Below are 16944 nucleotides of genomic sequence, written 5' to 3' on the forward strand. Positions count from 1 at the left end.
AAGGATGAAGGAGGCAGGTTTTGAAGTTAAAGGGCTACTCATATGGTAATTTCAGTGGCTAAAAAATGACTGGTTCTGTCCTGAAATACTTTGCCAGAGGTGAACCTCAAGGATGCACGGGACCTGGCTTACTGATGCCTTGTACCTGTTTTGACTGAAATCTGATTGACAGCATTACATATCTGTTCTGTCCAGGTGTACACAACCACTCACTCTTTGTAGCAATGACAGTGGAAAATGAATGCATAATCTAGGCTGTTAGTGGGCTGTAATTCAGGTCTCATTTCCAGGAAGAATAGGAAAGTTTGCAATGGCTGTTATGCCATTGCCCAATTCTTCTTTAAAAACATGTAAAATATTACAGTTTGATTGTTTAAGAGTTCACATTTACAGTCTTGGTCCCAATCATACCCTGTTTGTTTATACATTGGTATTACATTGTCCTTGTCTTTTTTCTATTTTTTTATTTCCTGCATGGGAGATTTATTCATGCTGGCATTTCTGCTGGATGTAGTTTGTTCAAGGCACAAAACCTTTGGGTCATGTTTGAACAGGTCACTAAACTAGCTGTCCTGAGGCTTTAGATTTCTGATCCAGATCGCTGCGTAGGTGAAGGATTGACATCAAGTGGAAACTGCAGCAGCAATGTTTAAACTCCCTGGATTTTTCTTTTCTTTCAGATGAAGGAGTTTTTGCTTGGCTTGCAATTATGTGGAGATCCCTTCAGATCCCTCTGGTTAAATTTTCAAAGCCCCTTCACATTCTTAGGGTGGTATAAGAAACCAATAGTTGAGTGTTGTGAACCTTTCCCTCTTCTGCCTGCTGTGGGATATTTTGAGACAGTGTTTTGCTTCCTCAATGTGATCACAGATTTGGGCAACCACTCCAGGGCCTGGCTGGTCTTTTTCCATGTATCTTCCCTCCACATCAGTTTCTTGCTTCTATTACTCAGGCTTCTCTGAGGCTTTTCTTCTCTTGAAAATGAATATTAAGTCATTAAATATTTTGAAAACTTTTTATTCTAATGTGTATGTATCAGGGTATGAACATGGAAGTTTTATCCAGTATTGCTGAATCAAGTTGTTACAAGTAAAAATTTGACCTTTGACCATTTTGTTAACTTATTTTTCTAATATATGTCACTGTGCTTGTCTTTTATATTAAACACAGGGTGAAGACAAGAAAGTATCTGAAAAGACTCTTCATGCCCCTGTGTCACCTTCATCTGTACCTGACCATATGAAGTGCAACATCCTTAAAGCTCAAGTGGAAGCTGCTTTTAGAGTAGGCGCTCAGGTAATCTGTGTTTAATATTTCGTCTTTCTAGTTTTGGCATAGCTTACACCGATTTTCAAAAATCATGACGTTCCTGAGGAAGCACTTTATTTTATCTCTAGTATCCACATTGACCTAGCTTTCTCTAGCTGCTCTGCAGTTTCTTCAGGTAACTCAAAATGATTGATGTGATGGAAGTAGGAAATTTGTCCTAACTGACATGATTGATACAGCTGAGAGAGGCTGACAAAATAGGAGAGAAGGGCCCAGGAAATCTCCATGTTTTGATTTTGTCACTGTAGCTTTTACTTACTTTGTAGCTGAGAAACAATAACCTCTGGAGTTTTCGGAGGCTACCCACCCCTCATGGAAACTGTAGTTAAAGGTGTTCTAAAGGTAATCTCTATGCATGCAGATGCAATCTTTATTTTAGGGGATCAACTTTAGAAGTCTGAATGTGAAATGTTAGCTAGTCTATTGTTTTTTTACTTGTTCATGTGCTTTTAACTAAATTGTAAGCTGCTATTTTTACTGCTTAGTCAGTATTTACATCGGATACATCCTGTTTCAAGAACACCACAAGTCTTGTGAAGGTGTTGTGCAACTGAAAACTGCTGCTAGATGGCATGACTGTAAAAAGTTAATTTCCCAGTTGGAGATAAATTTAAGTGAAACCTAAAATATGAGATTCTTTTCAAGTGTAATTTGTGGACAAAAGATAATGCCATCGGTGCCAAAAATAAAGCCAAATAGAACGCTTTAGGAACAAAAGTAGAGGCAGAAAGATGGTGATGGCTGTTATCCCAAGTTCCTGTGGTATCCTTGTACATACTATTTTCTTTGTATATAAATTATGTCAGTCTTTCCATTGCTTTGTTTCTTTTCACAATAACGTATCAGGTCAACTTACCCTGAAAAGGATTTTGTTAACAATCATCTTTGTGTATTTGTTGTTCCCTGGCAGATCTTTCATCTGAGAGCTAGATTACATCTGGTCTAGCTAGACCTAAGGAAGTATCAAAATTTGGTTATTCTGACTGCCCTAGATTTCAGGAACAGAAACTATAAATCTGACAGCATGTGAGGGAAGGAGGTTGGGTTTTTTTCTTTTAGTTTTTGCTTAAAGCAGTTCTCCCACCTCTCTGTGTTGTATCAACTGTGTTTTATGCAGCACGTTTCTTGTTTGATTGCCCTTGGGTTTGCCCTCTGTTTTTCCTGTGTGTCTTTTCTACAGAATGTCATGGTATATTTCTCATGTTTGTATTTTCTCCTGAATATGCTTAATGGTCATGTTTGAATGGACAGTTAAAGACTGGAAGCAGTGTGTGCTGCTGCATTCAGAATACAGCATTATTAGGGCAAGATGGGAAATGTGCTTAATGTATGCATCTTTCAATTCACCTGCCCTACCTTAATTTTTCACTCTGAGGCTTTCCAAGGGAGAACATCCTGGGTTGCTTCTTCATGCATGCCATAACCGTATTCTTTAGCTGCTGAGATGTTGTAAATAAGTTTCAGAGAAAGCTGAGCATTCCTATTTTCCTTCTTACCTGTGTTGTTTTGCACAAGGCTTTAGCAGTCAGATTGGATTAAGTAGGTGTCTGTAGGCTTGGCCTCAATGAGAAAAGTCTTATGATTTCAGGGGAAGGAGGGGAAAGAAGACTGTTTCAGGATAGCACGTATTGTGGAAAAATAATGGCATACAGTTCGGTTTGAAATCCCTGAAGATTTCAGTGCTAACCAAGTATGGCTTAAGACTTATAGCCAGTAAATTAGGATGTCACCTTAATCTTGGAAATCCTCATTCAACTACCTGCTCACAAAATTGCCAGTGAAACTAGAGATGCGTTCTTCTGTACTTGACCACCCCTCCTGTCAAGTGTGAAAGATTACCCTTCTCAGATACATTGCAAAAATAAGTAGGCAGAAACTAGGCAATGGTCAGCCATTCCAGTAAGAAGCTGTGGCTACACAAGCACTGCAAAAGGTAGGCAAAATGTTCATGGTGAAGGAATGAGTAGAAACACACCATCTATCACCTAGTAAATGGGAGGAGAGAAGGAGGCTACAGGAGGCCCTGATAAACCACCATACCAGCATATCATAAAACCACCCAGTTATCTTCTCTATCCCACCCATCCAAACAACTAGCTGAATACCAGTGGCTAAGCCATTTCCCAGTGGCAGTTCAGTCATCTTCTGGGAAAAGCAAGCTGGGATGGCGTTACACTCAGAGACACTTACAGCATCCTTTTGTGGGAGCAGATAAGAAATAGTTCCTTCATGGAAGACAACTATTTAATTCCATGTATTCCTACAGGGCTGTGATCGGGCCCTTCTTTAACCCCGTCTGACATATCCTGCTGCCCAGTATATCTGGAGGACTAACCATGTTATCCATTGCCCAATTCTATCTTTTGATGCCAGTTCCATATTAAATCCCTGAGAAGTCCTGCCTTTGGCCTTATTCTTAAGACTCCAATTTCTCATCTCTTGTTTTCTGTGCTGTCATATTTCAACTTACAAGACAGGGCAAGAAGTATATCTAGGTTCTGTAAGGCACAGCCTATATTCCTCAAGCTGTAAAGCAAAGAGAGGCTGATTTTCCTCATATACAGCATAGATCCTGATCTTCCTTTATTTCATGGTATCACAAATAAGATGAGGATTTGCTCCTCTCTGCTTTATAAAAGGAAGAAGAAAGAACCAGACTCTGTCTTGTGCACATGCCATTTGAAATTAAATGTTCTTTTAAAGGCCTCACAAATCTATGGTCTAACTTGTCCTTTAGGAAACTTCATGGGGCATCTTCATTATACAGTTAGGTGTAAAAGCATGAGAAAGATATTGGTGCACTGTAGGATCAGATCCAAAATTAACAAACTGTTGCTTGAAATACTTGTAACAGCTCTCTCTCTAAGCAGTAGGAATATTTTCAATACCATATGCTACTAACATCAGGATGTGACAAGTTTATGAAGGCACCTCCTGCATGTAGTAGAAGAAGAAGCTGTTCCTTGTTAATTCTGAGAATGGAGTGAATGTTTGCAAGTGGAAAATATAAACTGGGACAGAAATTTTCTGTAGTTTTCTTTCTTTATGGCAGCTAGACACCAACACAAGAGAGAGCCTTAGAAATGAATGATTCCAATGGTTGTGATTTCAAAAGTAAAAACAGGGGAAATTATGCAATGCATTTGAAAATATATTCTGGAAGATGGTCTCTGAACTGCTTCATTTCAGAATTATGCTGAAGAGCTCTTTATCACATTCCTAGGGGGCAATAGACCATCTCCCATGGCTATAGTCCTGGCTTAGAGACTGAAAATTTGTAAGTTTATGGTACTGATCACTGAGCCCTGCATGTGGTTTAGAGTTGTAGAGCAGCAGGAAACTAACATGGGTGAGTTTGTTTATTTTGTGAAGATGGAAATATTTATGTGCCATTCTTCTAAATGGAGAATCAAGCTACAGTGTGCATGGGAATGCTGGAAGCTGAATCCAGGAGCACACTGCCACAGACACCACAGGTGAGAAACATGAGGAACCCACACACAACTGTGGGAACCTGTGGTTTTCACAGGGCATGCCATACAGTATCTGTGGGTCTAGAGCAAACAAGTGGTGTTTCACAACACACCTTTCAAACTGTGCCACAGAGATCTGCCACCTTCTAGCTGACAGACTGCATATCACAGTTCCCACATAATGAAGCTCCAGGGGAGCACTAAACACTGTGAAGCAACTGACATATTTTCTTCCTCTTTTTTTTTTCTTCCTTTTTTTGCATTTATTCCAGACTCTTCATTTGAGAGGGAGTGGCATAAAGCAGCAGAGGAGCTGCCAGAATACAAAAGACCAGTTCTCCCTAGCATTTAAAACCCCTTTGCAGCTTGCATGAGTCAGTGCTGATATGCTGTGATTGAGCAGACGACTTGTTAGTATCACAAAGAGTCCCTTTTGCCAAACAGTTCATGGCCCAACTGATGGAGGAAAGATACTAGCAGGTTTTGGTTCCTATTTATATCCACTTTGGCTCCAGGCAAATCCTAATTATCCTTAGAATTAAGCACAGGCTCCTGAACAAATGTAGCTATCTCAGCAGGGCTTTTTCTTTTGGCAGGCAGTGTGTGTTGTGTTCTAGTAGTTTGTCTTCTACAAGTGGTGTTTGTATTCTCCACCTGTTACCCAAGCTTTCCTAAATCCTTGGGTTGATATAAATCTAGCAGGTTAGCACAGGAAGGAACTATATTTCTCATAGTTTTCTACTGCAGCTGATTTTTGCATTACTCGCACCTTAGTCTGAAGACAAGGGAAGGCCAAGCTCATTTTTAAGATACATTTTTGCAGTGCAGTTTATTGAAGACAAAGAGAGGTGACATTACCACCAACCCATTCCTCACTGAACATTATGGGTTGTTTGTTGAGAAAAAAGTGTTGGGAAAAGGTAGATTCGGAGTTACTTACAAAGAGCGTACAAAATCCCAGTGGCTTCTGCTTTATCAGCCCTCAAGGGAAACTCTTGGCTGGCAAAAGGTATCTTCTGTCAGCCAGGTTTGGGTTCTTGAGCAATTGATTCCCCCCCTTTGATTCTCAGTAAACAAAGGAACATTTACGCTGAACAAAGGAACGCTCAATCCTGTAGCTCCTTTCACACACTAACTTTCTTCACAAGCTTATACACATGTAAATTTTTAGGCCAGGTCGATAGCCATCTCTCTCTTTTTCCTGCCTGCCCTAGAAACAAGTACAGACCGATGATCATGTCATTTTGCTTCAAGTATTGCAAATATGTGAGTAAATGCAGGTTGCTTGTGCTGTCTAGAGTTGCCTTGAGAAAAAGACTGGACAAAAAATGTCTCAGGACATGCACGGGTACAGGTGTCATCCTGCAGCCTGTGCTTTCTACATAAATGCAAACCATGGCTGCAAATGTAAATGAGACTGGGATCTATGCATTATTTATGGTAGAAAGTGTGCATAAATGAGGTGACTCACAGTGCTAGTCTGGCTTAGCTACATTTTTGATGATTCTTTGCCTTTTTCGTTGTGCTGTCTCCTTTAAGGAAAGATTCGAGTGTAAGGACTTGTCAACTTCCAAGTCCAGATGTTTTCGCCATGTATTTCTAGAAAAAAATCGCTGTCTTTATGTGAGCTGGGTCTTTGGAGCTTTATTCACTTAAGGGGATCTGGATTCCAACCCTAATCAGGTCATGAATGAAAATAGAGTAGGTGAGGGGAAGACACTTGAGGATTTATAATCTTATGCGATCTTTCTTATAATAGGACTTAACCAAATCCTTCTGGATCCCCAGAGGAGTTCTTAGCTTTCACTAGATGTTGACTTAAGTACCTTGAAAGGATCAGCTTTTCCAACATTTTAACCTCTTTCCATCATGAATTAGATGCTGTTTGCCTCCCTCCCTCCCTTTCTCCCTCCCTCCAGCCGTCCTTATTCACAGCACAGAGCTACTGCACAATTTGACAGTCTTCGCACAGAGATCAGAACTGTTATTACGTGAGTATAACGGGTCACAGCTGAGGTGTTCAGGCTGTGGGGGAAGTTTGCACAGCTCCTTATGTACACGATGCCTTCCTTGCTAAAGCTGTTTCTGTTAGTCACCCACTTGGATGAGCAATAAACTCACTGGCAAATTTCAGGCTAAGTAAAAAGAAGCAACTGCACTGGGACTCTCGACTGGAACAGCAGCGAGCACAACATCGCGTCAGTTATAATTGCTCATAACAATGAAATTTAGAAATGGCTCAGCTTCAAATCCTGTGTTCAGTCGCTATGGGGAAACAGGTTTGCTCAACTTTAAAAGTGAGACTACGGAAATGAAGGGTGTCAGATGTATAAAAATACGAGATTTTGAATGTGTGTGGGCCAGGATGATCAATATATGATACATGGCAGCTCGTTAGAAGTGTGTCAGCAATGATACCTCAAAGTCAGGGGAGGAGCTGAGGAAATGATGCAGCAGCCTTGCCGAGGTACAGAAGGGAAAGGAAGATTTAGATAAACAGAATGTGGGAAAAGGGAAATCTTTAATTTATTCCCTGGGATACTGGAAGCAAATGCGGCAGTGGTGTCACAAGACTGTGACAACGCACTGTGGATATGTCAGCTATGTCTCCTAGCTGGCATGTCTGTAAGTGCTAGTACATGATGAGACAAGTACTGTTAATTGCAGTGATGTGTGGGAGCCCGCCATAGCCCAGGAGACACATTGTGCCAGGCCCTGTTCAGAGGGAGAAAAAGACAGTAGTCTGTTCCCCAGAGACCTAACCATGATGCTTTTCTGCCTGAAAGGATACATTTGACATATTAAATCACCAAGGTAGATTTACCTTGGCAGGGCATTCTTCCTGATGATGTGTTGTTTAGCCTGTATTATCTAATGAGATCAGCCAACAATTAATATGGCTGACAAATGACAAAAATATTGCTTAAGAGCTGAAAAATCTGATATGCTTCAGGCCTCCTTAGTGTCATTACAGAGCCAGAAAGAGTCAAGACAGAGAAATATTTCCAGGCTACTGCAGTGAGAGCCATTGCTTCCTTACCTTTGAAGATCTCCAAACATGTGAAAGCTGTGTTGCTCCCTCTTCCTTTCTGCAACTGGGAACTTTGTGAAACTGCTAAATAAGAGACATCATATGTTTCATATGAGCCTTCCAGACCCTTGTCTTTCTCAGATGAGAACCTGACACCCTGCCTTGGCTGCAGTGATCAGATTCTTCATGCAGTCTTTTTTGCTTATTCAAGATATTCCTATCATGGATCAGATGGGGTGGGAGCCCCAGTGATGCCCCTTGTGATGGAGGAGAGACATTAGCTCCCCAAGGTCCTTGCTGGAGGTTTGAAGAACACAGCCTGCCTTGCACAGTGCCCTGGTGAAGGCTCACCAGCCCACAGTCCCATCTAGAATTAGTTGTCTGTGCAGAAGCACAGAAGGCTGCAGCCAAAGTTGTGTCTTTCCTGTGTTCTTCCTCTTCATACATGCCCAGTGCAACCAGTTCCCATTTTGAGTCCTGTTCCTCATCATCCTAGCGCTAACCCTTCAGAAGAAAATAGAAGGAGCTGCTGTTCACTAAGCAAATCCAGCCACCAGGGCTTATGAATTCATATGTAGACTTGGTCCCACAGTCCAGAAAGTGTTCCAACCCCTTCAGGAAAGCTCAGCAGGCTCTGATGTAGTGTCCCTGGAGCATCGTCCCCCTCTTTAAGACTCCAGAGGATCTGGCTGCTGGCACAGCAGCAGGGGTTATAGGTGCTCAGGAGCTGACTGAAAAGCAATCTGAAAACTGTCAGGATCAGCCTGGCAGCTCATAGGTAGATCACTTAGGCAGCTGTGGGCAAAATTTGGTATTACTTAGATGCTTTTCTCCTCTTTTCATCTGTTGGTGAAACTGGTATTTCTTAGCAATCATTTATGAAGAGAGCCTGTACAATGCCATTTCTGTCCAGGCATGTTTCTTGTCTCCAGTATGATAAAGTAATGCTTTACCTTTGTTTCTAACACCATCCAGAAAGTTAATGACATATGAAATTGGAACATTAATAATTTTTCTTTTGCTCTGGGCCCGGTGCAGATAAGAAAAGAGAATGGCATTCTGTGGATCGGTTATGTGGATCGACCATTAATTTTGTTTGGTTTGCAGTCTGGTAGCCAGAGGAGCCAGTTGTTTCTCTTTGGGTAATTATTAAATGAACCTGCTTCTGTATAAATTAAGTTTGCAGGTCTGCTATGCCCTGAAACCTCTCCCTCTCAGAGCAGCAGCCTCTGGGTGAGGGGAGAATCTGCCTCAGTGAAGGAGGTTTGAGCAGCTCCATGCTGCTGCCTGTTCTTCTTACATAGCTCAGTGCTGGGCTTTCTGTGGGTGACAGACCCTCTGCTCAGCTTTCCATATACATTCCCCACCAGGTACCTCCTGCTAGTCTTGGCTTAACTCCCTTGTTCCACTGGTGGTGGGCATCCTGCAGTAGAAACCTGAATCCTGGCCCTAGCACATGCACTTGCTTTCAAATGAAGGCAAACCATCTTGGAATTACATCCATTACAAACCATCTAGGAATTACATTGTGAGAGTTGGGTACAAGTATAACCCTTGTTTTACATTCATATCTTTTCAGTAAGGCTGAGAAAGTCCTTGTGTGGCTAGTGAGTGTGATTTGCAGAGTTAGGAGGAAAAATAAACATGTTGTCACCTGATGACTTACTGACCTCCTTCTGAAAACAAACAAACAAACAAATCAAAAGCCAGCAAGCCAACAAATAAAGCTGAAGCCCTTTGGAGAAATGTTTGCAGGTATAACATTTTCCTATGTCTGTTCATCCATGGGCATGGAGGAGAGGCATAGGGCAAGGAGAATTAGCCCATCCTTATTAATTTGTGCCTGCCAATGCATAATCGTGGCACCCAGTGTGCACACCTCATCACCTGAGGCTGTTCAGGCCTCTCCATTTCTCTACATGCTCCCTCTCTCCCTCCAGTTTAGCATGGGATTACTTGCTCACTGGTCTGCAGTACTTACTTGTGGGTACAGGAGTCTCTTCTGTTCTCTAAAGCATGAGTAATAATGGAGAAAATTAATACCAAGAGAAGTTCCTCAGGATGCTGATCATGCCATTTAGGAATACACAGCTTCTTGAGATGCAGGCTTAGCCTTCCAATGCAGAGAAGGCAAAAGAGAGTGGTAATGTAGTCACAGAGATGAGAAGAAACTAAGGGTCAACTATTAGGGACTAATACAATGAAGCCCTCTCAACTGGGTAATGAGGTCCATGGCTTTATAGTCTTTAAGTAGGTGGAATTTTAATAATTTAATTCCTGGTCACAGTGCATTGCATCCTTGATCTCTGTATTCTCTTTTCAATTGTTGTGTTCAAGTGCATCGTTAAATGCAGCTCAATTAATTTGGTGAAAATTGGAATAAAGTAAAATGTATGGTTTTAAAAAGTATCCAATTTGACACATAAGAAGCAGCTAGCTTGTCAGGCTTACCAATAAAATGTTGTTAAGACATCAGCATGGAAGAAGAGACTGTGTATTAAGTTTCTGACAGCTGGATTCGTGTTTACAGCTTTCAGAAACCAAACAACTTTATAAAAAGCATTATAATATCTGTAGAACAAAAAAATATTACTCCAGTGCTCATCTGTGCCAACAAAGAATGATTTTCAACGCTTTCTCTCAATTCCTTAAAGACCATTTTCTTTCATTTCAAGAAAGCACTAGATTTTGAATAAACATTATGCTAGACCGAGCTACTAGAAGACCAGTAAAAAAAAAAGAAAGTTTTCTAGAGCTGAGCTAAATTTCTTAAAGTTATGAATTTATTAAAATTTTAAAATTATCCATGGTGTGATGTTAATTCACTGAAAACCTTAGCTGCAAAATGTTTGGTGGCTGTTACAATGGTGGTGATGGTGTGACTATGTCCCATTTTTATGTGACTCCTTAATGTTTAGAGCGTTTGTCTAGGACTGAGGAAACCTCTGGCTGAGGGAGATTAAACCCAAATACATAAAAAGCACTCTGCTGGGGTGGAGCTTCTCCAGTACCTACTGCTGATCCTGTTCTCCTCTGAGTAAACTAGCCCCCTAGGAGAGGAACAAACCTGCTGGTGAGGTTCAGAGGGTTGGCTCTCTGCTGATAGTGGTTTTGGTATCAATATACAAGGTACAACAACTATAACAGGAAGGGTTATGGGGGGAGTTATCTCAAAATGGTCCCTAACCCATCACCTCAGGCACTTACCTGGGCTGGAGTAGGCCCAGGACAGAATTCACTTTCTGCCAGGCTCCCAGTGGTTCCAGTTTAATTGTCCATACAGTTAATTCTGTGTACACGCTGGAACAGTCTGTTTCTGCCATGGTTGGTGCTCCAGTAAATAATGGCCTGGGAAGTGGCGATGAGGGTTTTGTTCTATCTGGCACAAGGGGGAAACAAACCTAAAACTATCACAACTCAGGCAATTTCCCCAAGCACTGAGCATCCCTACAGATATTTTGTAGTTCAATGTTAAGGTATAGAAGAAACTCAGCTTTGACTTTGTTTCTTTTTCTTATGAGTACCCTCAAATGGAATATATCAGTTTGTGTTGAATGGAAGGTCTCCTGTCAAATTTAGAATATTTTTACATGTCTGTAAAATCCTTTGATTTGAAGGAACCTGCCTCCTCCTTTTTGAAGAGGATGAGACTGACACATTTAATTCAATTTCATCTGGACTGATGGCTTCAAATTATTATGGTTCAGATAATGAACACTGAAAAATCCCATTGTCATAGGACCATATCACTTCCCTTGTATCCATTTAGCAAAATGGAAATGTCACAGTCTGCCACGTCCATTACTGATTTGGAGATACTCTTGTGTCTTCAGCCAGTATTTTCTGTAGAGGGGTGCAGTGTTGCACTGACACTGGCATTTACACACGGATTGTGGAACCCTGCATCTCAGTTGCAGAGCATAATCTACCAACACTTGCCCAAATTGGGTGTTTCCTGGGTAATCAAGCAATTTTCCTGTAAGTCATTTTGCAATACTAGTATTTTCAACTCTATAGACAAATGGTATGTGAGAGACAGGACTCTATAGTTTAGCAGAGAGTGGTAGTGGGTGACATTTTCTGTGAATTGCATGTACAGTGTGATTATATGTAAGGGATCCCATTTTTCAATTAATTTTTCAAAGACTGAACGGAAAGTTGGCATCATTATTTTTATTAGACTGCAGTAATATTTATTGTACTCCAATTAAAAGAACAACTCAACTACAGTATGTTTGCCTGGGTTGATTTTTATTATTTCTGCTCAAATGCTTTCTGGAGGAACCATAAATATCAGTGTTCCTTTCTTTCTCCTCCTTTATCACTATCCAGTTTCTTCCTAACACTATTGCTCTGCACATTGTACATCGTAGCTCATCACAGTGAATCTCAACTTAGGAGATGAAAAAAAATAATTACTGCACTTTATAAATCTGGGCAGAGTAGGCATTTTGGGTACTGAAGTTTTGTGGAAACTCCAATACAGGAGAATACAGGAATATTTTTTTAATAAACAGTTGTATTATCCCAGTTGTATGGATGTTGTACTAAACTTTGGCTCCTTCTTTTAACAGGCTGTGAAAGACGAGACCTCTTTTGTAAATCCCAGTAAGACCTCCAGCCTGCAGGACCCTAATGTAAGGTCTGTTGCTTCTTGTCCGTAGGGAAAACATCAAATAAATGCATGATATAGTGAGGCATTTTCCAGACATTATCTCAAACAGGTGTTACAGGTCAATTTGCTCATCCCCAAGTTGCTGCGTAAACTTCACCAAGCAATGACCTGAGGAGAAGGTGTCTGTCAGAAGGGTGCTTATTTTATACACATATATCAGATATAGTTGAATTATTAAAAGCTCAACTCTAAAAATCAGACTGAGTCTATATACTTAAACAATTGATAAAAGCTCAAGGTAAAAAATCAGGTCTAGTGACAAACTTAGAAAAGCTTATATAAAAATAAGTCAGTTTTCATAAATTTTGTATCAGAAACATGCTAGGTGTCTAAACCGAAATATCCCTGTGTTTGAATTTTTCTGACTTATGCAAGTTGTTGGTTTTTTTTTTTTCCAGAAGAAAACGCATTTCGTATACTGCCTTCAGAAAAATGGCGCATTTGCAGGCAGTAGTGACTACTTTGAAATGTGCTTTTAGTCTATTGATTGTGGATAGTAGTCTTCCATTTTTTAGGGTGGCCATTTTGAAGAGGCATATTAATTGTAAACATTCTTTAAATAGCACAGTATAGTATGCTGTCTTCCAGCAGGTGATTACAGCATGGGTATGTTGAAATTGCCTGCCTCTGTATGTATGGTAGTGCCATCACTTTGGACATCTTTAGTGTTCGAATCTGGGAGGAGTGTTTGATGAAAAAAAATTGTGGATTTAAAGCATGGCAATCACACTGGCTGTTAATCAGCTAATTATGCTAGTGTGTATGCTATATATATGTTTATGTATATGTAATATACATATGTACTAGAGCACTAGTCATGATTTTATTTTATACTTTCTGGTGGTGACTTGCAACTGAAAGCAGACATTTAAGCATCTTATAGAAAAGTCTGGATGAGATGGGTAATGAATTATGTCTGACAAATTAAATCATTGTGAACTCAAAAAGAAGCAGTTATAGTTGTGAAAATTCATCAACCCTTTTTTCAAATGTGTATCTTTCCTATAAGGAAAAAATCAGGAATAGTCTTCAAAAAACATTTCATTCAAAAATGATCCTTTCTGATCAGCTTGGACTAGCAGAACTGCTATGTTGGCTTAGTGAGACCAGCTACCTAGAGAATGGTGAGAATGGTTGGTGGTGCTGAGGCAGAAGGAGACATGACAGCTATTGCTTTCGGTGGCAGTCCCTGGCTTGTCTGCAGTACTGCTGTGATTCCCAGTTGCCCACGTCTCTCATCTTGGGTCACCCTGCAGAGCTGTAACTTCTGGCCTGACAGGCTGTGATTTTCCCATTTGTTTGTCCAAGGAGCTGCAAAGTCTACTTGATATTTAGAATCACCCACTTTTCTCCTGTGCAATTGCCCTTTTTAGATCTCTACAAAACTTTCTTAGGACCACTAAGAATACTCATCACATATGTTACACAGTGACTTATTTCTTTGCTTAATAGAAATGGTTTTCATGTTTTGTCTTTGCCACAACACCCTTTGTTGGGTTGCTGTCACTTCCAGAAGCAGTTCAGAAGGACTTGGTTTGTAAAGCCCTGTGTGATTTGAAACATGGCTACAGACTTGTTTTCCTTACTCACCTTTGCTGAACTTCTGCATAACATCTGTAGAAAAGCCTTTCTATTTCACATTTTGTCATAGATTCTCTCATGCTTCATCATGCTGAGCTGTAAATGAGTTGCGTGCTTTGTGAGGTGAAGTACTATTCAGTATGAGTAAGGATGGCAACCTGACTGCAAAGCTAATTTTACTGTTTTCTTTTGCACACATCCAAGCTTATAAACTCATAAAAGCCACTTTGGAGTTCTCGGTATGCAGCAGTCTGGTGTATATTTGTCTAATATTTATTTTTATCTGGTTTATGTCAAGCATGTTTCCCCCTCCGGTCAGTTGTGCCAAATGACATTTTATTACTTTGTGTCTGTGTCATAGAGGTGCAAATATACAAGTAATCAATGCTCAGGGATAGACCAATTTAACAGCCTGCTTTCAAAACTCAGAGAATAATGCAAAATAAATTCAGTGTCTAACCAATTCTCTTTCTCCTTCAAGTGGCTTCCCTTTCTGCAGGGACATAGGCACCCTTGCAGACAGCCAGCATGTGACCTATTTGCCAATGACATCCTCTATAACCTCTATTTTGTGAACTTGGGTGGACATAAATGAGCCTTTGCTCTGCTAGGAACTGCATCTGAGTAGAGGCAAGGGCTAGTTCATACCGGTCAGATAAGTCTCCTGGGAGTTCTTATCTTCTTTAGTTGAGAAATACACAAGTATACTTTGTAAAAAAGTCCTCCCTGTGAAATATGATTTTTATTCCTGCAAGTACCCATTCAGATATTCCTGTAGACACCACCTGTGTGAATGTTAGAGGAATGTTTGTTTGCTGAAATATCTTGCCAGTTAAAACCAGTATCTGTCAAGCTATTTAACAGTACTTCCCTCTTTTCATGCAAGGGATTTATAGCAGGGACAGTGGCTTCATGTATGTCTTTACTGATGACTGTACAATGCACTAGGAAAATACTTGTTTTCTTCCAAACCCAAGACATTGGGAAATTTGTTCAGGCTAGCTAGTAAGCAAACATGTGCAGTTTTGCTCATTAACTGAAGCATGAATTGTTCATACAAATAGGGAAATAGAAGGTGAGGAAGGAGAGCAGTAGTGCTTGTCTGATTAAAGAACTGCGCTCTCTTTGCTACCATTTTGTCTGCTCATCCATTGCCACTCTGAAGATTACACTTCTAATGAATTAACTGCTTGGATATGGCCTGTAATCCCCCTGAGCAATTATTTTAGCATCTGCCACAGCATACTCATTTGGCTAACAATTGCTATAGCTCTTTGTAGAATTAGTTCTGGTTCAACTAGTAATTACTCATATGTATGTGTGGTATAGCCACTTTTTCTACGAGCAGGTTTCCAGTCATTTTGTTGGGCATGGCCTCGGAATAATGTGCTTATGTGAAGTCATCATGTATCAGTCAGCTTATTCACCTGTTTTCTATCTCTGTGGCAAACTGTGGATGCTTCTATATCTAAATCATTTTAAATATGGGGTGAAAAACCACAGCTGAAGCTGAAATAGCACTATTTGTCAGCTTTCAGGAAGGGAAAGTTTGTGGAATTTTCTCTGTCATTTGGTGCACAGGCTGGAAGCGCAAGGTTGTCTCCTGGTCTTTGTGTTAATAGCTAAACTGTACATGTCAGATTAAGCTGTAGGAGGATGTGGGACCACAGAAGAGTACAGTCCTCTTCTCCCTGCTTTTGGAGATCAGTGCTGTATAGCTTTCCCTCCTCTGGATAGGATTTTTTTTTTTCACCCAGGCTGTTTCAAGTGCTGGTTCCCACATTCCGTGAGGAAAAAGCTGGTGACCCAGTATGTGCTGCAGTGTCCTAGTTTACACTCTCCTTAATCCTCAATTAAGACTAATATAGTGCACTATGAATTGGAACACCGTCATGCATTCCCCTTGTTGACCCTGCTGCTCTGCTGATAAACCCTAGAAAAGCAGCAGATCTGGACAGTGGCAGTAGGGGAAGTTGTATGATTACCTCAGCTGGTTCCACCCCGGCTGCACACAACAGAGCTGTCAGCTGAACAAAGTCAGATGAGAGCAACTAATGGGAGGGGAATTTCAAAAGTGGGTTAAATAGGAGAGCCATGAGTTATCTTGATAAGACACAGGAGTCCTACCAAGAAGAGTTAGACATGTCTTTATTATAGCTCTGTTGTAACAGACTTGAAAACACACATGTTTTCATCAACACCCGAGTAATATGTACAGAGTACAGCCCAGCTATATTGCTGGGGTATAAGCATTTTGGACAAAGCAGAACTTAATGTTGGTTTACAGAAGAAGAAATACCTGAAAAAATGTGTCATTTATGTATTTCCATTGTTTTGCTTTTTATACTGCCTGTAACAAATCAAGAGGAGATACAGTTAGTTTGCTGTTACCACCTTGCATAGTGAGGCATGCTTTGTTAAGGCACGTAGTAAAAATGTGTTTATGTGAACATTGGTCTAGTCTGGAATTTGCAATGTCAGTCATTTTGCAATGATTTTTAATGGTACTTCTTTTGAGATGTAGGGCCCAAGTCTGCAAGGGAGGCAGTGATCATGTCAGTCCTTTTTATGACCAACAAGAGGAGTTCATCTTCCACTAGAGCTAGAAGAGCCTTTCTGACAGAACATTTTCTTCTTTAGTGTTGTAAGAGAACAACCTGTCATGGTGCTGAATGGACCAGAAGGGATTATGAGGAAGTAACAGAGGTATTTCCCTGTCTGTCAGAACCTGTTACACTCAGGTATCTGACTCAGCATCCAGATGGAAGTGTCGAGAGAGGAGTGTTCAGGGAGAATTTGCTGATTAGATAGATAATTTAATTCAGGTTTGAGATTACTGCATGTTCTGATGTATA

General features: G+C 40.5%; 1 protein-coding gene across 3 annotated transcripts in view; it reads left to right on the forward strand.

The window, feature by feature from the left end:
• EPB41L4B (erythrocyte membrane protein band 4.1 like 4B) overlaps positions 1–16944 on the forward strand; it is a 180120-nt gene that overhangs the window by 118285 nt on the left and 44891 nt on the right. For all 3 annotated transcript variants that reach the window (XM_074824909.1, XM_074824919.1, XM_074824927.1), the window contains exons 18-19: positions 1171–1296; positions 12408–12475. In XM_074824909.1, coding sequence (XP_074681010.1) covers positions 1171–1296; positions 12408–12475 — 194 coding nt within the window. The remainder of the gene's footprint in view (positions 1–1170; positions 1297–12407; positions 12476–16944) is intronic.

Source organism: Strix aluco, chromosome 1 (genome assembly GCF_031877795.1).
Source record: "Strix aluco isolate bStrAlu1 chromosome 1, bStrAlu1.hap1, whole genome shotgun sequence".
NCBI classification, from domain to species: Eukaryota; Metazoa; Chordata; class Aves; order Strigiformes; family Strigidae; genus Strix; species Strix aluco.